The 23,420-nt window shown below is 45.0% G+C and overlaps 1 protein-coding gene across 2 annotated transcripts in view; it reads left to right on the top strand.

The window, feature by feature from the left end:
- Positions 1 to 84: 84 nt before the first annotated feature.
- The window catches only part of LOC130393197 (arf-GAP with coiled-coil, ANK repeat and PH domain-containing protein 2-like), a 49,782-nt gene continuing 26,446 nt past the window's right edge, over positions 85 to 23,420 (top strand). Inside the window, exons 1-8 of one of the 2 annotated variants that reach the window (XM_056603819.1) lie at positions 85 to 497; positions 10,680 to 10,737; positions 12,784 to 12,903; positions 13,721 to 13,774; positions 15,775 to 15,833; positions 17,319 to 17,502; positions 19,410 to 19,454; positions 19,547 to 19,642. In XM_056603819.1, the coding sequence (XP_056459794.1) occupies positions 445 to 497; positions 10,680 to 10,737; positions 12,784 to 12,903; positions 13,721 to 13,774; positions 15,775 to 15,833; positions 17,319 to 17,502; positions 19,410 to 19,454; positions 19,547 to 19,642 (669 nt within the window). In that variant the 5' untranslated portion in view covers positions 85 to 444. The remainder of the gene's footprint in view (positions 498 to 10,679; positions 10,738 to 12,783; positions 12,904 to 13,720; positions 13,775 to 15,774; positions 15,834 to 17,318; positions 17,503 to 19,409; positions 19,455 to 19,546; positions 19,643 to 23,420) is intronic. The other variant, XM_056603820.1, reaches the window with a different exon arrangement.

The raw sequence follows: 23,420 nt of genomic DNA on the forward strand, positions 1-23,420 counted from the left end.
GTCCGCTCGCCCTCGACCTGGGAGCGGTCTGATTGGCTGTCCCGCGAAGCATTCAGAAAAGCGCCTCTCGCCCTCTAGGATCTGATTGGGTGTCCCGCGGAGAATTCAGGAAGCGCCTCTCCGCTCCTAGTGAAGGAACGGGAACGGACGCTTCCACTTCACTAGCGGCTATGACCTAGCGACTAGAGACACACTTCGTTGTTTTTTTAGCCACTTCCACTGACTTTTCCTGTAGAGTCGATAGAGACAGACATTTAAAATCTACACGTCTATGGTTGAATTGTCAGATATTTGTATTTAGAGCAAGCTAGCCGCGCTGGCTAGCTCGCAGTGTGACAGACAGTTTGACATCTCGCAGGGATTAGCGCCACAGTAGAAAGGTAACTAGACATTCCTGCCTGGATTACTGGCTTTAATCAAACATCTCTCCAGCCTGCAAGCAAAATGAAGATCGCTGTGGAATTTGAGGAGTGTTTGAAGGACTCCCCGCGATTCAGGTAAATATATTCAATGATGCTTTTTGCATTGGATTTCGTTAGGAAAAAAGTAACCAGTTTGCGTCTTGCAAATATAATCTGGTGTTAGTGGTCTCTGCCAGTTTTCTATTTTTATCTTGAAGAAAGCTGGGGCCAGGGAAGTGTGTAAATAAGGGACCATGGAGGGGCTTGGGAAGAGTCGACTAGTTGGTTGCTCCACATGTACAATTGGGGTCAGGCTTGGTTGGTGCCAAATGAATTATGAAGACGACGTGTATTAATTTTGAATGAAATACGTGGCGTATATATTTTTTGTCGCTGAAATGCAAAAAGGTACAAGGCATTAGTTGTACATTTTGGATCGTCCTTTCCAAGTCAGGATACAGTGCTGCATGCATAGTTACACGTCATTTTGAAATTCAAAATGCAATGGTGACGTGTGACTGTTTTAATATTTGCCTAACGTCACATGAAATCCATCTATTTGTTGATGGACTGTTTTTCGAAGTCCAAAGACAAAAACCTAAAGAGGCGAGTAAGCCATACACTTACACTTTTCGCATAGTATGGGTTTACCAAAACAATTCAGGAGCGGTTCCTCCCCTCCCTGTGCTGTCTTCTACTGCATCATTCCCTCGAAACCAGGGGTAGATGTCACAGAAGTTCGCTTTTTCATTTTCTTGAAAGTCATATTTTAAACAACACCGCCCAGTCTGCTTTGAGAGAAGGAACGGGAGAAGAGCTGGCTTGTATCCGAGTTGTTGTTGTGGAAGTTCACCTTGTATAACGCCCTGTGAAAAACTGCTTGGTGATTAGCTTTGCTTACTCATGTGGTAAGCAAGGAGCAAGTCTCAGCTAATGTTGTCCCCTTACTTTACTTTGCTGCAGTGTATAACATCACTGTAAAGTTGTTCAATTGTATACATTAGCCTGATTCATTATTTTAATCTGAAGATGTACTTATGGTAACCAGATTGACTTGCAAGGCAAGAGGTCAGTTTCCTCTTTTTGTGGTTACTCAAGTGCAGGGTTTTCCATGAATTGCCTTGCACTTTGAGTTCCTCAATTTGCAACTCTTTATTTCGTATTGTTCATTAGGGGTTCAAGAGAATAGAATGCAGTTGAGGTTCCGCCTCTGAGCAGCTGGCTTGCATAGCAAGGCGAACTAGACCATTACCCTTTTGAAGGAGATCATAAAAAGGAGTTATTGGACCACAAAGTCCACTAGGTTCCTTGTGGGTCAAGAGGGCGGACCAAAGACATATGAAACCACACGTGTTCCACATCTTCTACCCCCACCACTGCTCTGTCTATTTTTCCGAACTCTTTAAGTTATCTTTGGCAGAGAAAAGGATTCTACTGCGACCAGGAGAGAAATCGCAACACCAAAAAGAATCATCATCAAACGCACACCAGAGCAGAGGAACTGTAACTGCTCCACATCTGTTTCCATTTTGGTGTTTGCTTTTAAATTTGCGCCGGAGAATATGGGGGCCCATCATGTGGAGAGGGTTGTTTTTATGTGGTGGTGTGATGGCACACCCACATTTTTCCCTTCGCATCCCCTGTTTTCGGTTTTAAGCTGTGTATGTAGTGACAGATGAACTACACTATCAAGCAGGGGTGCAGGAAGGAAGCACTATTAAAAAAACAAAAAAAACAATTGCTGAGCCTATTACAATTCTTACTACCGTTATTGCTGTTATTTGTTCACAATACAATAGTAGGTGGAGGAGTGAACAGAATAACCTTTTATACCAATCCTCAAAGTCATAACTGATTCATAAAATGTTACAGCCGTTAAACCAAGACATCTGTGTACTGATAACTTTGTATCGCTCTTATTCTTAAAAAAAAATGCTCAAAGCGCACTGCAACACAACAATCCTTGGATAGGTTATAGAAAACCAATGTTTACAATGTCCTTTTGTTGATGTCATTAAAATCATCCGATCGTATGCATGCTGGTAGTTATTGACAATGACGAACCTAAAGTACATTGCCTAATGCAGAGCTTACATCTGCAACTCATCCACAATAAGGATCAGTAGTCTCCAGTGAGTGTACTTCACTTCAGCCTCTTGAATGCTTACAAATTCATGGCGTGGCTAAGCAGATAAAGCTTAGCTTCATCTTCCTATCCGCGTTGCTCCGTCTCGTGTCAACAATGGAACAAGATCTATCTTGTTTCCATTGATGAAAAGACCGTGAGGGGCAAATGTGGGGCAGTAATATCCAATGTGTTTTATAGCTATTCAATTTTTCTTTTGAATTCCTCCTATCGCCTTCAACTCATCTCAGAGTCTTCTTTGATCCAGAAAATCGATCCCCTCCATTGAACCATAACAACACAACACTTATGTTTTATAGTATTATTAATATACAATCCTATAATTTATGAAATACATGAAAAACTTTTTTTAAATTATCCATTTCTCATTGTCCTCAGCGTCAGGTTGACCGTTTGACATTATGTTCCGTTTGACATTATATACATCCATTTTGTTCAATATACTGGGGCGCATGATTCACATCATGTGAGGTCATATGTCAAATATTAATTGTCTATTTACCCTTAGTCATAGCTGTCACAGGAGCTGGGTTATATGGGAGTGTTGCAGGGTGCCAGGCCTGAGTGAGCAGTGCTTATAATTAGACTGGCGTACGTCTACCCCGTGGAGACCAGTTGTTAGTATTTGGTATGCCTCGGTAGCCTTGGGTTCACTTAGGCTAATGAAGCTGCAGTCCATTACCTTTTTCAAACGGCCATTCATCAAGGCAGTTTAGCATTTGAGTGGCAACCGCTATTAAAGCAATGGCAAGCTGCACAGTCCTCCTACCTCAAAGTCTTCCCAGTAAAACTAAATAACGCAAGTTGTTGGCAGGTGTGCAGCACCCTGCTGCGGTGGAAATCATTCAACATCTGATGATATAATGCAAAATATATCCCGAAGCGAAACAGTAAAAGTGGTGGTGGAGGGGCGGATGCTGTGGCGGGTGGTGTTTGGTCGGTTTCCTGTCCTGATCGAGGGTGTGTCTTTGTACTGTAACGCTAACCAATGATGTGGAGGCTGCCGGAGAGCGGTTTGGGTGTGTTCTAGGGAGGACGTAGTCCATTGTGTAGCCTGATGGTATTTATTTTCCTACAGGACTGACTTCCCAGTAACTGTAGTAGGCTGACTCACTGTCGGCCGCGGGAGGCTCTTCGACATTGTCCTTGGCCTAACTCAACCTGTCTTACTGATGCATGACTCGCTCTCTAGATTTATCTCAGCGCTTGCCTTTTTGATTTTCATCATTCGGAATGATTGTACGGTTGAAGCTGGTTTTTCCACGACTATACACACAATCAACCTATACTTTAACCTCTGACGCTTCTTTCCTTTTCTGTCTCTTTCGGTTTAGGAGATTTTAGAAATAAACATGAATTTACTTTGATTCTTCTTCATGCTGCTTATTCGTGCCAAGTCAGTGAAATGCTGACTCTCTACACAGTAACATGGTCTCCCTCCGCCCCTTCATACCATATATGTCCACCTTCACAACTAATAATGGATCGGGCAGAACCCCCCCTGATCCGTCTTACTCGTGTGCAATCCTGCCTTTTGAGATAATGACCTCATTTTGTTGACTATTGCCTGATAGTGTTTCACTCGTCCTGGCCCCCAAAACCACCCAGTTTACGAGCACTCTGCTCTCTCTCTCTAACAATTACAGGACACACGTCATCACCACCACCACTCACCCTCAGCCCTCCCTCCACTTTCCACCCAGGGGCCGCAGTGCGAAACAGTCACCACCGAAACTGTTTGGTTCTTAATATAGAACCGCAGAGAGGTGTTGCATGCGTGCAAGAGGAAAGAAATGCCCTATTGTTTTTATTTAATGGATGAATAAAAGCTATATTTATATTGCACCTTTCATGCATAGAGTCCAACTTCATGCGTAACAATTAAATGTAAACAATACATAAACGCACACCTATTCAACAGCCAATATGTATTTGATCATATGGTGTTCCATATCGAATAAAGTTTTGTACATCAACGCAAGCACCCCATGAAGAATGTACATTTAAAACTATGACCATATGCATGTCAATTATAATGCCCTTGCAACAAAAAAAGCCAGAAAAACTTTCCTTCGAGATAACAACGTACTAACCGTGTAAAATCCAACCAATGATATTGATTCAAAGTAAGAAATTGAAATTGACAGAAAAGTTGATGGGTGATCGGTCCGACCTGGCGTGCCAGGCCAGGGGTTCAATCAGCGTGCCTGCAGGCTGGTGGGTGACTAACCTTATAATAATCCACCTCCTGCAAGGCAGACCGAACCGGGCCTCGGGCCGGCAGCTGGCTGCCTTGATAGGCCCTTCGAGTCTGTGGCTCCCAGGTGAATCAATGCAAATGAATTCTCTTATCTCCATATTTATTCAAATTAGTGCTGCTTATGCTTTGATCAGCATGCCTGCGTGCAGGTGGAGGGGGAATGAATCCTCACAGACTGTTGTGTACTGTGTTAAGTGGGTTGATTAGGCTTTAGGGGATTAGGGGACCTCTTAGCCATGGAAATGGCTAAGAGGTCTACAACACACAATAGGTAATAATGGTAGGAATTTGACTTCTGCACTATAATTACTGTAGCCCTGCCACACTCATAAAATGATTAAATTAATGGCTGATCCTCGTCAGGTTCATAAATTCCACTGGACCCCGGCCGGGGGAATACCTAAAGATTAAGCGTAACGCCCTCTCCTTCGACTCCCTCACTGAGCAGTACTGGAGGAGGGCTTCATGGGTCTTAATGCCTTTTATCTGTTGCACGTGGTAGGATTGGGTTATTCCCTTCCTGTTGAGAAGGTGAGCTCTTTTCTACGCGGCCGTTCATAAATGAGACCAAATGCGCAGCACAACCCAAGGCATGGTTTGAGAGAACTCTGACCCACGACGTATTCCCTCAGTGCTGCTGTGTAAGCGGCTTGTATCGCCGGTGGTATGTTTTGAGTTTCCCTTTTCCCTCCTGGCCTAATATTCTCCTTAAGGTCATACCTAAACTATAAACTATACTATAGCGTCTTCCTTTTGTACCTGCTTGTTTTCTCTTATCTTTGCCATGTTGGCTGTGTGTATTCTTTCCATCCCACCTTCCCTTTCCAAGACTCATGAATGGCAATGAGCCAACTGCTGGATGGGTATCAAGTGTGCTGGTCCCAACTGGCCCTCTTCAGCTGAATGAAGGGGGGGGGGGGGTTAGGTGATTCAGGAAATGTATGCATAACCACAGTAGCTCTCCTGCCTTCCATATTCTGTTTGGCCTTGCACCAATTGAGTGGTGTGATGGATTGGTGCTAAGATTCCCTGAGGTGGGTTGCACCAATGTTGTGGTGCAATGCAATGAATTAGGGATGATATTGTCTCAGGACTGCCTCTTCTTCCTTATCGGACCGAACATGGCGATAATGCCGCAGAGACTGATTAATGGGTCCGTCACTCGGACATAGGGTTTCACGGATAGCAAAAACACAACTTCTCTTTCCAATACAGGGGGCTGATCGCTTCCTCCTCTTCCTCATATGTCTCCTCTCGGCCCGTCTGTCACCTTGGCCACCGACACGCCTTATTTTTAGATAGCACTCGTCTGATGGCTGATATTTGTCTATTCGGCGTCCACTGCGGTCTTGTCTAGCTTTGTATTTTACACGTGTTCCTGCCCGCATGAGGGTGTAACGTGATGGCTTTCTGCTGCTGTTGTGGGAATTTTGGTTGGCTGTTGATGGGAAAAACGTTGGCAACAAGCATCATTAACGTCGGGCCCGTCTTCTGGACTATCCATTGTGAATGAATGGTGCAATGACATGATCTGGGATCTTCCCAAAGTGTGTGCTCCAACCCCCTCATGTAAAGCAGTCACGGGGTGGGGGGGGTGGGGGGGGTCCTTTGCTGGCGATCTGTCATCAAGAACAGCGCATGGGCCGGAAAACAGACACTGCAAGTGGTCTTGCTTCCTGGTTCGGTGCAGAGATAGCCGACCAAAGTATTTCTACAGGAGCTGGTCGTCTACATGATTTTAGTTTGACATCTTCACAGACACTTCTTTAGAGTTTACTATTTCTGGCTGGACTTGTGTTAAGCCAATCACTCTTTTACAGATTCTCGCTTGAACAACGTGGTTGAAACAAAGCGAAAGAAAGTGAAACGCCCAGTGCATCCAGATTTTGGCTCGACTGCATTCAGACTTCAGATATTAACCTAAAGTCATGCCAAGAGTGGACCTGAAAGACACTGACTTCCTTCGTCCTTTTGAAAAGTTACATGGTGGAATTGGGAAATAGCATTAATAGCACATGACATTATTTTTGGGGAACCCTGATTATTTTGACAATGCAGAGTCAGTACAATCATTTTCCAAATTAAACCTTTGCACGTCCACATTTTCTTGGTGATTTGCGTTTCTTGCCACTGCATCTTAAAATTGTGTTGGATTTGGATAAACAGCCAAACTCTATTCATGAGCAATGAAGCAAGTGCCTCGCTTTTATCCACACAGATGAACACAGCACTTCATTTGTAATGGTTAAAATCCAATACTGGTTAGGTTACATTGTTTAGGAGAAAAAACAAGCCCATAATTTCCCCCGCAGCTATGTAGAACCGAAAGTTAATTTATTTTCTATATTCCATCATGCCTGTTTTGCAAACATTCTCAGGTTCAAATGAACTTTAACAACCAACAACATGATACTGCTTTATGTGGTACATAATTTACTACAATGTTCCGCTCTCCATTGTTTTTTATAAAGAAATGTTTAAAGCCTGCAGCCATGTTGGTTCATTTGAAAGTTTAATGGGTAGAACATGTAGCTGGAGAAATTCCCTATCAGGGGGAGTTGTTTTGAGCACAGCACTCAGCCATTAAATCACCGATGAGGATTGATAAAGAAGTGTCTATTCATGTCCAGCTCAGTTGACTCGCTAATGAGCTGTACAGTTTTAGTTGGCTTCGTCGTGTGATAGCAACCAGTTCAGTGGGGATGTTTAGTGGTGGTGGCCAAGTCTGCAGGTGGAACTTTGCATTTAGTTATTCTAATGGTAAATAATATATATTATGTTGATATTCTATATTTAAATACTTTATTTCATTGTATTCTAATGTTACCTAATTTGACTATTAGTCATGACCTTGTTGCATGTTGGTATCTGTGCGTTTCTTGGTTAATAAACTAGCAATCTGTGACTTCTAGTTTTAATTTCTCCCTCTCATTTTTCTCTTTCTGTTTGTCTCTGCCCTCTTCTTCCTCTTTGCTAATTGGGCCGTAGTGCGATGAATAATCTCTCGTTTCCATTCGGTGTCAATGTATTCAGTGCCTTTACCGTTCTGCATTCTCGTAGAGTTTCCAATGAGCATCAACGTTCTGCTATTCCTTCTTTCTTGGTATCTCTATCGCTCTCTCCCATTTGATTTCCCAGTGCCACACTGTGTACTATAAAGATGTTTGTGTGTGTGTGTGTGTGTGTGTAATGGACATACTATGTGTGTGTGTTTGTGCGCTCATTATCCATTTTCGTACTGGAAAATGTCCAAGGTAGGAAGCACTGGCTCAGATCAGCCCTCAGCAGCTCCCCTCCCTCTCTGTTCCCCGTTCAGTTTAGTACCAAGCCAACTCCCAGAGGTTAGAAACGAAATGACAAAGGAAAAACCTACTCTCATAGTTAGACTTAAAGCGCAGACTGGGTCATGCAGTTATTTGGGTTTAATTTATTCAGGAGTTTGTGACGATGCACATCTGCTCTACGTTAAGACTCGTGATATTTTCAGTGTGTTGTTTCTCGCGTCGGATCTGACAAGGCTTTTAGCGGTTGAAGGATTCCATTGCAAGATGACACTTTTTTAGTGTCGTCTACTAAACGTGCTGCGTTGCAAAATAGCCAAAAGTCTGGCCTTTGCATTTTGCAGACTGGGTGGGTAGGAAGAGGTGTGTTCAAGATGTTTTTTGGTGGTCGCCAAAATTAGGAGGTGTGTCTTGCCGATGTCACCTTGAGTGGTAATGCGTTGAGGTTGGAACGGTTTTCAAATAAAACCCGGCCTCCTTGCTTGTCTTTGGATGTTTGTACTGGCTGGTGCAGCCAATAGGCTCTGTCGTTGGCAGAAGACCAGCGCTATCAGCTCGGCTGGCTTGCTCAAGGGCACATTGGCCCTTTTAATGTTGGAAGCAAAGAGTGTTTCTTATGCCCCGCCACAGCTGGTCTGGTTATCTGAACATGGGAACTCCATAGCATTCTTTTGGTCATTAGTATGTTCATGGACAGAAGTGTTTTCTTTAAATATTTTAACTGAATACAGAGCTTTGTAGAATCCCAGAAGGTGCTGTTCCACTCTGCATTACTGCTTTGCACATCTTGTCTAAATCCTGATTGCAAATTAAGATCATTATATTCAGTTCATTCAAACTTGGTTTTATATGCCGCTTAACTTTATCCGAGGTAATTGCCATCTTGGCATTACCAATAACGTGTCTCAACTGTATAACTTGTCATTATTTTTCCGCATAGTATTCCTGCTTTTGCTCAACTGAAATTGTTTCCCAGGCAAGGTTCCAAAGACTTAGACGTTTCGGTTGAGGTCAGCACTTTAGCTTGCTGATGAGGCAGAAGCAGCCTTTTTAATGACGCACCAATGTAATAGACATAGGCCTGGAGGTTGTAACAAACGAAACGTCTTTGTACTGAGCAAGCAGCATTACATAAGCTTATCAAGGGGCCCCAGGGGCAGACTGATTCCATGAACAAGTCCTGCTGAATACACATGTAAAAAGGAAACGTGTTTTAGGCTTTACTAGGCCTTTACAATGGGATGTGTTATAAAGTCACCAATATTGTTTTGTACAAGCCCATAGGATACAAGAGTATGATACACCAATCACAAACTCTTTCCTGGCATTACTGTGCGTGTGCGTGTGTGCGTGTGCGCGCGTGCGTGCGTGCGTGCGCGCGCGCACAGATGTTTGAGCCGGTCATGTGTACAGTGGTTAGAGATTTTAACAGCTGGATGGTGATAATATGCCACCTGCTGGTCCACTGGGTGTCTAAACTCATCCAGTATTGATAAGCCTCAATGGACAACAACTGAAACCTGTGTTCCATTGCTCATCAGATCGTCATCAAAATGCTGCAAAGCATTCTATCAAAACAAGTTTATGGATCAATCTGACCGCAAGGAAATCATGGCTCTTTTAGCATGGTAGAAAAAATTGATCATTACTATGAACTCACTCATCGATGCGATCCATTCAACTGTTCATCTCAATTAAATACGCGACTAAAAGGCCCATCTTGTGTTGAACCCACACGAGCAGTTAAAATAACAGCTCCAATAGCAGAATAGCTCGTACAAATCACCAGCCTCACTTGATGGAACATTTTGATGGTGATGCCTCCTGAATCCATGTGCACATGTTCTACACGTGTGTGTGTGTGTGTGTGTGTGTGTGTGTGTGTGTGTGTGTGTGTGTGTGTGTGTGTGTGTGTGTGTGTGTGTGTGTGTGTGTGTGTGTGTGTGTGTGTGTGTGTGTGTGTGTGTGTGTGTGTGTGTGTACACACACACAAGTGCAAACAAGCGTTGATATCCATGTTGCATGAGCCCAATATACAAGATTGATGCCTCTATGTCATTAGTGTATGTTACTGTTGGCTCGTTGTTCTTGCTTTTATTCGATCACATGTCCTAGCTGTAACTGTCAAAGATGAATGGTGCATCCCGCTATGATGGGTCGAGCCCAGCTTTCGTTGCCGTGGTATTCTGGCATGCAGGCTGTATGCTGTGGTCCCCCTTGTAGCACCAAGCTGTCCCATGTGCCTCATCAGGCAAAACTTGTCAAATCTGATGCGTGGCCCTGTGTAGCTGCCAAACCTTGACTGCTTCTCAAGCTGGCTTCCTGTTTAACTGTCTCAGTGTGTAGGTGTGCACATGATGCGTCTTAATGCATGTATCATGGATACCTTCACTTTAGTAGTGTGTGGGACTGTGCAATATTCCTGAATTCATCTTATGGGATTGATATCATAATCTTGTATTTACTGTGATAAAAAAAAGTTATAGCATGGATTTTCCCTTCAGTGTGTCTTATTGTCTTTTCAATGAAATGTTTTATCAATGCAAAACATGTTATGAAATGTTTAACTGTATTTCATTTTGTCCTTCCAGAGCCACCATAGAGGAAGTGGAGGGGGATGTGTGTGAGCTGGAATCCAAGCTTGACAAAGTGAGTATGTCCAGGAAATCCGTTAGATTCCGGTCACGGTAGTAAAGAGACCTTTTTATTTTGTGAAATGTAAATCCCCCATTTGCTTGATGACAGTCTAAAACAAATAAACATTACAGAGATGCATCAGTAGTCAGCCAGGTGTTTAGGAGAGACACATCAAGCCTATCTGTGGCAAGCCAAAGCTGGCCACCTGCAGGATACTGTTAGACATTGACTGCAGCTGGCAGATTGATGCCAGCATTCCCGCTTGCTACTGTATTATGTTCCCGACATAACACCTGCCTCCGCTTGGGGAACTGCCTCTATGTCAGTGCATGGGCGTGTGTGTACCATCTGCTTTAACTGATTCTTTGATCAACAACATGATCTCAACCTCTCACCGTGTCTCACCCTCACCCTCGCTATGTACCATACCTCATCCTCTCACCCTGTTTCCCCCTCACCATCTATTTCAGTCACCCTTTTTCAGCCACCCCTTCTCTTTTCTCAATCCATCCTCTCCCTCCATCACCACCCACCCCGCCTCTCTCTCTCTTTCACTCGTCCTCCTCATTACCCCCCTGACCACTCTCTCTCCATCACGTCCTTCTGAGCGTGACTCAGCTCCACTGTCATTTCCCCTCTTGTTCTGCAACTCCTATGTGTGTCCGTGTGCGAGTGTGCGTTCGTGTGTGTGTGTGCGTGTGTGCGTGCCCTTGAGTTCAAGAAGTAACCAGACGCTGTTATTGCCTTGGCCTCCGCCCCAGACCTTAAAACGACACACTTTTTAATCAAGCCGATGATTAAAAGTCTTATTGTTCTCCATAAACCAGGATTGAGAAGGTGGGTAATAAGTCTTGTACCGTGGGGCCGCTGACTACGACAAGGCTGTTCACGGTCGGGGAGCGACGAGGCGGAGAGAATGAACACAAACAATCCCGATCCCATTCTTACCCACACAGGCCCCACACTCCACGTGCAGCTCATGCAACCCGACCGGAACACACGACGCACGGCCCCGCAGTGTAAACACACTTAGTTATTGCATTGTATGTATTCCTTGGGGAGTCAAAAAATGTCAAAGCTAGCAGTCAACCCTTCAGACCATCATTTCCAAAACCCACATTCTGAACATAGGCCTGTATTCAGATTTAAATCAAATTCGGGCACAGATGCCCGGAACTGTGTTGCTTAAACATTTTAAAGAACCGTCAGTCCCCCGGGTAGTATTTGATCCCCAGCCAAACGGTGTGCCTACGGGTATATCACATGTCTATGAATCCAGGTGGATGCTTTGCCTTTCACAACACGCAACGTCTCTCCCTCCTCCTCGTCCGGGAACGGACAGCGTTGCCAGTGTTTGTTTGTTTTGGAGCTGACGTAACCATCTATTATCCCTGGCACCGATGAGTCAGAGGGGAAAGACGGGGTTTTAAGCAGATCTTTCTCCTCCAGGATTAGTATTGAGTAGGTAGCTGCTGAGCCTGGCCAGCCCAGCTCATGCTACGGGTCCCACTGTGTTGCCGTGTGTGTGTGTGTGTGTGTGTGTGTGTGTGTGTGTGTGTGTGTGTGTGTGTGTGTGTGTGTGTGTGTGTGTGTGTGTGTGTGTGTGTGTGTGTGTGTGTGTGTGTGTGTGTGTGTGTGTGTGTGTGGTGCTTTAAGTCTGATGGAGCAGATGTCCAGAGTTGTAAGATGAAACCGGCCCTGGAGACAGAGGCCTGGCGAGCATTGCTTTAAGATGTTATTCACTTTGCTCGGTTTTTATCTTCGTCTTCCATCAGTGTATCTGTGTCTCGCTCTGTCTCCCAATCTGTTTTTGTCCTCGGCAATCGTCCATTCTTCTTCTATTTTTTTTTTATGAAATTATTTATAATTCTAATTTCGCTCTCTATTCTCGCCTCTCTCTCTCTCTGCGACTATCTCTCTCCCTTTCCTGTATGTTGTGCATCACTTCCCCCCCCCCCCCCCATCTCATGACTGTTATTAATAAAACGTGTTATCGTTGTGTACTTCACTCTAAGCCACACATGAAAAAACCATGTCTCTCTCCCGGTCTCCGTCCAGCTGGTGAAGCTGTGTATTGGGATGATCGACGCTGGGAAGGCCTACAACACGGCCAACAAACAGTTTGTCAACGGCATCCGGGAGCTGGCGCAGCAGTCCACCAAAGATGAGGTCATCGAGGTGATGATGAAGTGCATTATTCATTTAACACTTTGAGACCTACCTCCGTCCATCCGTGCTCCCGTGTCCGTTTAGACTTTAACTATTCAGTTTGTTTGTCCCGGCTCTCTTCTGGGTTTCGCTGTGCTCTGAGGAAACGCAACCCTTGGACCAGATCTGTGAAAGTAGAAACGAACAGACATGTTTTTCTTTTTCTGTGTCAGAGCACATGTAGAATATATTCTTTATTAATAAGGCATAACTGAGGTAAACATCGATACTTCGATATCTTCAGAGTGGCTGGAGATAATGTTTGTGTTTCCAAATGAAACCCTTCGGGTTTCAATGTCCGTCCTTCAGACCTTGTAGAAACCGGACTGTGAATTGCTTTGTTTTTTCTCACACAAGGGTTTGCATGGGGTGTGTGTGAGAGGGGGGGAGGTACTTCCCCTCTGCCTTTTGTGTACTTCCTTTCACTGGCTCTCTGCTGGGTCCGGAGTTCAGCCCCAGTTTATACTTACTTTCAGGCAACGCTTAGACCGGAGAATTCGCTTTCCCAATAGCTCCCATTGTTGTGCAAACATAGCATAGCATCTCGCATACGGTTAATAATGGCCGGGAGGGGATGCATGCTTTGCATACTTTCAATCCACAACGTATATATTTTCCTAAATTGAATGTTTACTTGTATGTATTCATGTTCCCGAAAGGATCATCGTAGTTTTATGTACTAATATTATGCATATCGAGACTTATTCATCTTTGGCGCATGTGTTTTCCTCCTCCTCCTCCTCATCATCATCGTCATCGTTTTGTGTTTATCTCCTCTGCCCCACAGTCCAGTCTCACCAAGTTTGCAGAGAGCCTGACGGAGATGATCAACTATCACACGGTAGGACACCACCACCACCACCACCACGACCGGCTCGTCGCTGCCATGTTAATCGCCCAAGCACTTCCTCAATCACCGTTCACAGTCCCAGCATAACGGCACTCAGAACTGGGTCAAATACTGGGGGACATTAGCTTACAGTCGCAGACCAGTAAGGAGGTATAGTGAAGCAGATGCTGCAGCTTAAGAGGTTAGAGAGGACGAAGACGATGCAGTGGTACTAAAAAAGGAGATACTCAGTACCCTGACTGCTCCAGCCCTGGCTTTCATCCCATTGGCTGAAAAAACACAAGATATTTGTTGCTGGCCGCCTGCTTCCCCGAAGTGGGTCACACAAGGAACATGACCCGGCAGCAGCTCCCTATGAAAGGGTTTGCATGCAGACCTTTAATGGGGATTTAACAATGCATTGTGCGAAGTAGCAAGGCACACCATAGGAATCCTCACCGTTAATTGCAGGGATTTTATAGAAACCCAACAAACCCCAAGTAAGTCTTCAAACCCACGCCTTTTAGAATTCCACGGTCCACAGGGGTATGTTTTTGTTCTGATGAAGCACATCTTTTATTCTGGCTCTTATGGTACGATCACAAGCAGATGTGAACACAGCCTAATGCTCAGTGGACCGCTCGCAACGTCTCTACCCAAGAGACGACTTTATTTCTCACAAAATACTTGTGTCGGGTTTCCAGCTCTACACACAGCCCGTCTGACAAAGTATTGTGTTCCTCTACAGAGAGACACAAGCCCCTTAAATCCACACCAGTGCACTGGTTTATAACCGTTAAGCAGAACCAAGTTTACATCCGTTATGTGGAAGTATGCGTGCTCTTGTTTCCATAGTCTCTCCCAGGACCTCGACTCTGACCCCGTCTTCCACTGGGGGTTTCTACCCGGTCCCCACATCCTCCTGATGGTCATCTTGACCCCTCCACTAATTCCGGGTGGAGGTGGGGGGGGGGGGGGAGAGAGAGAGTCAGAGAGCCCCCTTGATGTCTGATTAACGTCCCAGACTAGGTTTGATTAGACGCCGTGAGTTCTTCACACTGGGCAGAGGTTTGGAGTTAATGATGGATGCTTTTTTTTTTTAGGTACAGTTTACTCATATATTCAACTGGCTTTGATTCCAGCAAACCTCCCCCAAACGAAAGAAAGACCAGTGATACATGCAGCCCTAATAGGACATAACTTCAATGTGTGTATCTGTGTTGAATTATTATCTGGGCTGGTGCCGAACAACAACAACAGCGTCCGGATCTCCATCGGTCTGAACCGATTCGTTCGGACGGGTCACCATTGACGACTCATACGAGCGTTCATGGAGAGAGGCTTCTTTAACTCATCTCCCCCACTTCCCCCTCTCCAAGCCAGCCACAATCTTGAGGCCAGGCAGCGATGACTCAACAGACCGGCCACATCAGCTGACTGCTTCATACGTGTTCTCAATGTCAGCGATCTCTAAGCACATGATCCGTTGTGCCGTGTGTCACAAGAAGACGGGCCCATTCCCGCCACACTGGCCGTATTGTCTGGGTCCCGCTGCCATCCGTCTCCTAAGTCCAGGAATTATAAGTCAAACGCAGCGCAGATCTTTCCAGGGGCCTTGTTTATGCGTGGCAGCTGTTTTTTTTCCGGGAGGCTGGGTCTCATGGAAAAACGCAGGTTAACTAGAGCCACCACACACACACAAGTGCGTGTTTGTGTGTGTGTGTGTGTGTGCGTGTTCGTTCAGGGGGGAACTCACAGAGCGTTTATGGAAATATGGACCCATTTGTCGATGCTAAACTTGGCCAGAGGAAGTAGAAGCGAGGCTTATAAGTAACCGAGCGCTGACTGTGCAGAACAGGCCGTAGCCTGCAGGTCTGAATCAGCTCCACCACAGCTGCTGCTTACAGAAGGAAAGATGATAATAATTAATTTTTCCGCTAGGCTCCTTTTTTGTGTGTTTGGTTAGGGCAATTGAATTGGCTAATCCGTCCGTTTTTTCTCTCTCTTCACAGATACTCTTCGATCAGGCGCAGAGATCAATAAAGACCCAGCTTCAAACGTTCGTCAAGGAGTAAGTGTTGGCTGAGCTTGATCGACCGTGTTTTTTCTGGCCTTCACGAGTGGCTTTGCTTCACATTTCTTTCTTGTGTCTCAAAATAATGTCCACTGACCGCATCAAAGTTGCTGTTAGTTTTAATCAGAAATGAATACAAAGCGACCTTCAATCATTTATTGATTTGACTATTTGATATTAATCATGATCTTAAATGTGGATCCAATGAACCACATGGGGAGTCCAAATCTCATGTTCTGTAGCTTTCCTATAGAGAACACGTCTAATAACCCAATGTGTGTCACACCTTAATACAAATCCACAAATCCATTATGTTGGCCTTGTGTCTTTGGATGGGAGAACATCTAATTAAATCAGTTACAGTAAAAAAGCTACAGGACAGCATGTTCTGTAGCTTTCCTATAGAGAACACGTCTAATAACCCAATGTGTGTCACACCTTAATACAAATCCTCCCTTAAAAGTCCTCGCGCTTTGGTCGGCACATTTCGATCTTATTTCATTCATTTCAATATTGAAGGTGACCTTTAGCACCAAGGCCTCCCAGGGTGCTGAGGTTCAGGGAATGCTGGGAACGTTGGAGTTTACGGAAATCATTGGCCAGCTCTTAGCACTGGCGTGTGATGAATATCCATACAGGGTGACGCTGAAAGAATGGCACTCATAACTGATGGTTACCCTATGTTTTCCTGCAGAAAAATTATGTCAACATTGGTAGTTGTAGTCATGTTTATGTTTCATAGAAAGGAGAAACTCCGGGGAAATAGGTGAAGAATATGATGCATGGAGGTCGCAAGGGTTTCCTGGGGTTCTGGTTTCTTCTCCCAAGGCTCATTTGTTCGTTTTTTTTCTTCTTTCAACAACATCCGCGATAACATAGTTTTCCTTTAACCGCCACCTCTGAACTTGCGTAAGACACACAAGTTTTGGAAATGCGGATATTAAAGACATATCCCTTCTTGAACTCTGGAAACCTCTTTTGGCTCATGGTTATGAATCAGTACAGCACACACACTCTTTGTTCGGCATGGTGTTCACTCATCCAACAATAATAATCATTGACTAGTCTTAATACAAAAGCTCTTATTGAATCAATCAAGTCCTGCATATGTCACTCTCGTCACAGAGGACCTACTCCATTTTGTTTTATGACCTCGACCTACTAAAGCGTCATATTCCAAAAACTCTTCAACACAATCGGGGTCGTGGGTCGGCTTAGCTCAGGATGTAGAGCAGTTGTCTTGTAACCGAAAGGTTGCTAGTTCGATCCCCAGCTCCTCCTAGCTGAGTGTTGATGTGTCCCTGAGCAAGACATTTAACCCTAACTGCTCCTGACGCCTTGCATGGTTGACTCTGCCGTCGGTGTGTCAATGTGTGTATTAACCCATGTAAGTCGCTTTGGATAAAAGCATCTGATAAATGTAAATGTCTCCTCATGGTCCTCGTGACTCATGACCCGTGTCCTCCCGTTTCTCCCCCCCAGAGACCTGCGTAAGTTCAAGGAGTCCAAGAAGCACTTTGACAAGGTGAGCGAGGAGAAGGAGGCTGCCCTGGCCAGGAACGCCCAGGCCCCGCGCAACAAGCAGCACGAGGTGGAGGAGGCCACCAACATCCTGACCGCCACGCGCAAGTGCTTCCGCCACATCGTCCTCGACTACGTCCTGCAGGTACCCGACCCCCCCCCCCGCCCCCCGTTGCTCAGGGGGTTTTCACAGGTCAGCCCGGGACGGGGATTTAGTCCCTCTCCTTAGCCGGGCGTGATGGGGGATCGGGCGGTTGAGCTGCTGTCATTTTTTCAGAGGCGTGTTCAACGGGCCTAGTTCAAAATAAATGACTGTACGCAATTGGCTGCGTGCCGTCACTTCCCTGTCGTCGTTGTGTTAAACCGGCCAATTAGGCGCCGGGGGGAAAAGCCAGCTTGGTGATTGGCTCCAGGGAAAGCGGATCGGAAACAGGCATACAAGTACTGCTCTTCTCCAGCCACTGCTGCAGGGCGAATTAAAACCACCGGCTGAACGGGCTGGGGGTACCCAGTCTAGTGTTTCAGGTCGTGAGAAACTTTGTGAGATAATTGATGAATTGTATTTAAAATAATTTTGAACATGAGAAATACTTGAAATTCCTTTCAGATGCACGCAATATTCTAGTATAAGGAAGTCATTGTATTATTTATATCATGACTTCAAGTGTTATATATGGAACGACAAGATTGCTGTTCCATCAGATAATGATAGTGCATACATGGTAAGATAATACAATGGGGCTAATTCAGCTGTTGTCATGAATAACAAGGCTAAAGTGGAACCTACCACCGCTCTTGCCCAAGAGAAGCTGACCATTAGCTATGTTCCTCCTTCTGTATTTTGCAGATATTATACAGACGCAGTTTCACAACATCCCGCAGTGGCCTTTTGCAACGGTTCCTTTCGAAATCCTCCTTCCCCGAAAAGGAGTTCTGTTTGTTTGAGAAATCGACTCAGTCTCTCTGAGCGGTTCGCTGGCGCAATAGGAAATCCATAAGTCACTCTGCCTCCTCGATTGAAATCTGCCAACCTCTGAAGTTTCACACACCGTCAGCACTTTGAGGTCCTGGCGAAAAACCTCTGCGACTGTAGTTTGCTTATGAACCGTTGCTGAAAAAATAAAAAGTCTACCTTTTTATTGCATTTATAGATTGTTTACGTGGCATTTTCTTTCCTTAATTACATGGAGTGCAGCAGATAGTGACAGCCTGGATGGTAGGCGGGAGCTTGATATATGGAGGAGGTTGTGAGCTCCAGTTAAAATGGAGACAAAAATACTTAGAAGGGACTTTTGATTGCCCAATGCCACACTGTGCATACTATAAAGGTGTGTGTGTGTGTGTGTGTGTGTGTGTGTGTGTGTGTGTGTGTGTGTGTGTGTGTGTGTGTGTGTGTGTGTGTGTGTGTGTGTGTGTGTGTGTGTGTGTGTGTGTGTGTGTGTGATGCATGGATGGATTCATACGTACTTGTGTTTCTCTGGTGCGTTTCCTCACACACGCACACACACACACACACACACACACACACACACACACACACACACACACACACACACACACACACACACACACACACACACACACACACACACACACACACACACACACACGGGGGGGGTACAGGAGATAGTTGTGCAGTGCAGATGGTATGGGAGACTAGTGGCTCAACATGCGGTAGCTCACTTATGTGTCGGCTCCCCCTGGTGCCGATGTGGGGAACTACACTCACTGAATTGTCCGTGAATTGATAAGCATTTCAAGCTTGTCTAATCTTCTCCAGCATTCGACAGAATTTTGTGTATGTTTGGCCCAGCCAATGTCACAGTTGTCAGGATTTCTCTGTTTTTCTCCCATTTTAATAATAATAAATATAGGTTGTTTAAGGCATATGGATGGATTTGAGTTTGAGTGTAATGTGGTTGGGGTTTACGATAGTTGTGCGATAAAATACATGAAGTGCTATTCTCAAATGTAATATATAATAAGTACATCGCTTTCCTTGGGATTGATCTATTTAAAAGTAAATTTTTCCACCTTATCTTTCTCTTCTAGATCAACGTCCTACAATCCAAGAGAAGATCGGAAATCCTCAAATCGGTAAAGGCTCTTCTAACGGGCACCTTCTGCACAGTCCGAGTCCCAGGGTCCTCAGGAAGATGCTCGTACTGACACTGGTTCTTCCCCTGCAGATGCTGACCTTCATGTACGCCCACCTGACCTTCTTCCATCAGGGCTATGACCTCTTCAGCGAACTGCAACCCCTGATGAAGCAGCTTGGAGGGCAGGTAGGACCACTCATTCGCTCACCCACGCACAATGACAGACACGAGACACACACACGCACACATGGATACGCACACGCACGCACGCTCTCTCAAGAAATGTTGAATTGTATCAAAATGGTGATCTGGTTTAAAGATGGAAATTTGTGATTTACATTCAAGACATTCAAGGTTTTTGCAAAACCTCTTGCCATTTGATTCTATCAGCAGCTCTATTGAATGAAGTTGGAGCATTAAGTAGACGACTCTATCAGCAGCTCTATTGAATGAAGTTGGAGCATAAAGTTGACTCTGTGTATTCCTCTTGCGTCAGTGCTCAAAGTGAGTCGAAACTAACAGCGGGTTCCTGCGGGACTTTGTTACCCAACCTCCACACCCCTTCAGTGTTTGTTCATCTGTGTGTTCTGCCATTTGGGTATCGTGGTGTATTTGTGTGTGTGTGTGTGTGTGTGCGTGTGTGACGCAAGTATACAGAACATACACAAGCATTACAACGGTGAACACAAGTGTACACATATGCATGTGAACGTGTGCGTGTTTGTGTGTACTTAACTTTAAACTGTACGGGTGTGTAAACTTAGCGTACACTGTGAGTGTGTGCGTATACTTAACGTATACAGTCTGTGTGTCTGTATACTTAACGTAAAGTGTGCGTGCTCACTTAACGTATACCGTGCATAAGGTAGAAGCATATACCTTCTACTCAGTATACCTTATGCCTAAACCCCGGAGCCTCCGGTGTGGCCCGGGGGAGGGGCGAGGCTCTCCTGCAGCAGGCCGGAACGTGACCATGGCAGCACTGCCATCGCAGCGTTCCTGAGAGGGATCATTATCAGATCCTCGGAGGAGCAGCATGAGCAGGAATGAGGAAGGGGAGAGAGCTAGAGAGAGAGGGAGGGAGATGGAGAGAGAGAGAGAGGGAGGGAGGGAGAGTTTCCCAATGTGTAGCTAACGGTGCGCAAGAACGGCAGAAGAGGCAGAGAGCTCAGGATTTTTGGAAAGAGAACGAGGGAGAGATGGTGGAAAACGCTCGGGGAATTGTATGAAGTGGCTCGGTAGAAAAAAGGCTATGGACGACCGAGGAGAGAATCGGCTGGTTTGAATACCTCCCGGGATTAATGCCAGTTACTTGAGCACTTTCGTTTTCTCCTCTTTTTGGGGGATTTCTAGTGCAAGTGCTTCTGATGTCCTCTCAAAGTGTGGATCGCAGGGAAGAGGAGAAAACGGATGCTTTGAAGCGTGAAACATCAGGAGTCTTTTTGGGGGAATTGCCTCAACAACCAGCAAGATGCCTTTGAGAGTAGAGAGAAACATTCTTCTACAAATTATCTAAAAAGACGTCTCGTAAGAGCAACATGACGAGGGAAAGAAGCTGCCGTTCAAAACCCGAGACCTGCACTTTCTAGGGATCCTCAGGAAGGAAACGAACCACTCTGAAGAGGATAACGATCCACGTTCTTGCTGCCGGATCTGTAGATAAGGAAAAAGGACTAATCCTACAGCCCAGTGAGCAGCTGGAACATGAGGCGTCTGTCTCTGGAGTTGTGTTCACTCTGTACGGCGGCTTGTCTGACGCCAGAACCGTCCAGAGATTTGTGAAGAGGGGCTGAGCCGTAGGAAGAGGCAGAAAGACGGAGAGATTGAGAGAGAGAGAGAGAGAGAGAGAGAGAGAGAGGGATCCGATGACTCTTGTGAGAAATGATTAAAATAGAAGACTCGAGGCGCGGAATTCATGTGACTCCGGAGAGGAAGCATCCAAAAAACTAAAGGAGAGGAACGACAGAAAGGCTTTGACAGCGGAGAGGGAGCAACAGAGGAGCAGACGCCCATGACATCGGTGTGAAGAGTGAGAAGAAGAGTGCTGTGTGTACCGTGTGAAACGGCACACACCGGGAACCACAAGGCACTCCCAATTCAGAGCCGTGGAAGGCCACTCGAAAGCCCCAAAGTGGATTTTTCTTCCTTTCCGCTCTCCGCCATGAAGTTGAGGAAGGTGGAGAGGCTGTGCAGGGAGATGTGGAAGAGCTGCCAACAGGTTTGATAAGCAGCATGCAACACTGCAAGCATAGAGCGCTAATCACACTTTGGTGAAGTGTGACCCCGCCGCAGGTAGAGAGGGGAGAGGTTACCCAAGCCGCCAGCCTTGTAACTGTTGATTGTCAGCTGGGCTTTAAGTACTTTGCCTGTTCCCAGCTTTACTTTGATTAGCTATATTTATGCGTTTTTATTTTAATGAACAGGTGTGGTTTATTTTGTACGTTAAGATCCCCAATGGAACGGATAACGAGGCAAACTTTGATTTGTGTTTAAGACAAGAATGGAATCTGTGTAATCTCAGACCCAGTAGTCTTAAATGTAACGGAAGAGCTCCTGGGGGGAGACGGCAAAGAACCCGGGCAAAACAAAAACAGTTTTCTTTTCCAGTTTTGTTACAAAATACATTTTCTATATGTGCCTTTCTACAGTGGCCCAATACAATATATATCTTTACAGAGCCTTTTTTTACAGCAAACTACTGCTGGCCAAGTTTGTGTTCGCTGTAAACGGTAAATGACATGCTTACAGATCCCCACCTCAGGCAATATGATTGGTCTAAACAAATATGAAGTGAAAATTTAAATGAAATGCCCGGTTTGCCCATATTTTAGCTAGTCTGCCTCTGCCATTGAATATGCTATTGATTTGTGAAACTAGAAACAGAGCACTATAAGCAATATTATTTTAAAAACATGGTAGATCTCTATGCTGGAAGTGAAGGCTGACCCTAATGACACATTGGTCAATTTTTATATGGTATATTACAATATATTATATATTGAGTTTGGTGTAGGTACTATTTAGGCGTTAGTATTAGGTAGATGGTTAATGCATTACTTTTTTTTGCATGAAAAATTGCCACGTAAGGTCAGGATAAGGATCAGAGCAATAATACAATCACAACAACCATAAAAAATATCCCATCAAGACAAAAATCCCACTATTTGCCTGACTTCAAGAGAACAACACAAGGTGCATTCTCATTCTCAGAAACTAATTTCACAGATAATTATACAGATTACCGGTACTTCCATCCATTTGAAACCTCAAACTAATACTTGCGCAATCTTATCCTCCGATCGCAACGTTGCGCTTAATTTAATCATGTCCTTCGATCTGAACATTCAGTTTAAATGAATGAATGAATGAATCATAGGTTCCCATCTCAGACACATCTGATTCCAGGGGCCTTTATTTATTTATTTAACCCCGTGGTTTGTTGGATTGAGTCAGAGTATTGCACTCTGCACCAACAATGAAGCAATTGAAGTCGTAATCTCCCCCTCAGCCCTGTCGCTGTCAGATAAGGCGTTAGTGAGGCACAAGGTAAACAAGATGTATGTAACAGGGGGGTATGGTGACACCCACATGCTGTTCACGTACCTCATCATTCCTGCCATTTAAATCTACAGGAGTGGATATGTTGTTATGGGGAGAAACATGTCCCATCTGATGTTATCAAACACACATGAATGCATGCGCACGCACGCACGCACGCACGTACGCACACACCGGCACACACCTGCCATCTACCACTACAAACAAGACAAAGCTGAAAGGCCTACACCCTCCGATACCAACTCTATGTACTTAATTTTAACTGGCAACATGTCTTTTGGTTGTTAGCTATTCCTTCCTGTCCGTCCAAGGTAAAGTTAAACAGCGAAGATTAGACAAAATTGCAGCCTCTCTGTGTTCTGTAATCTCACAGGTATTTTACAATCTTCTTAGAGAAGCAGTTTCT

Source organism: Gadus chalcogrammus, chromosome 12 (assembly GCF_026213295.1).
Source record: "Gadus chalcogrammus isolate NIFS_2021 chromosome 12, NIFS_Gcha_1.0, whole genome shotgun sequence".
NCBI lineage: Eukaryota > Metazoa > Chordata > Actinopteri > Gadiformes > Gadidae > Gadus > Gadus chalcogrammus.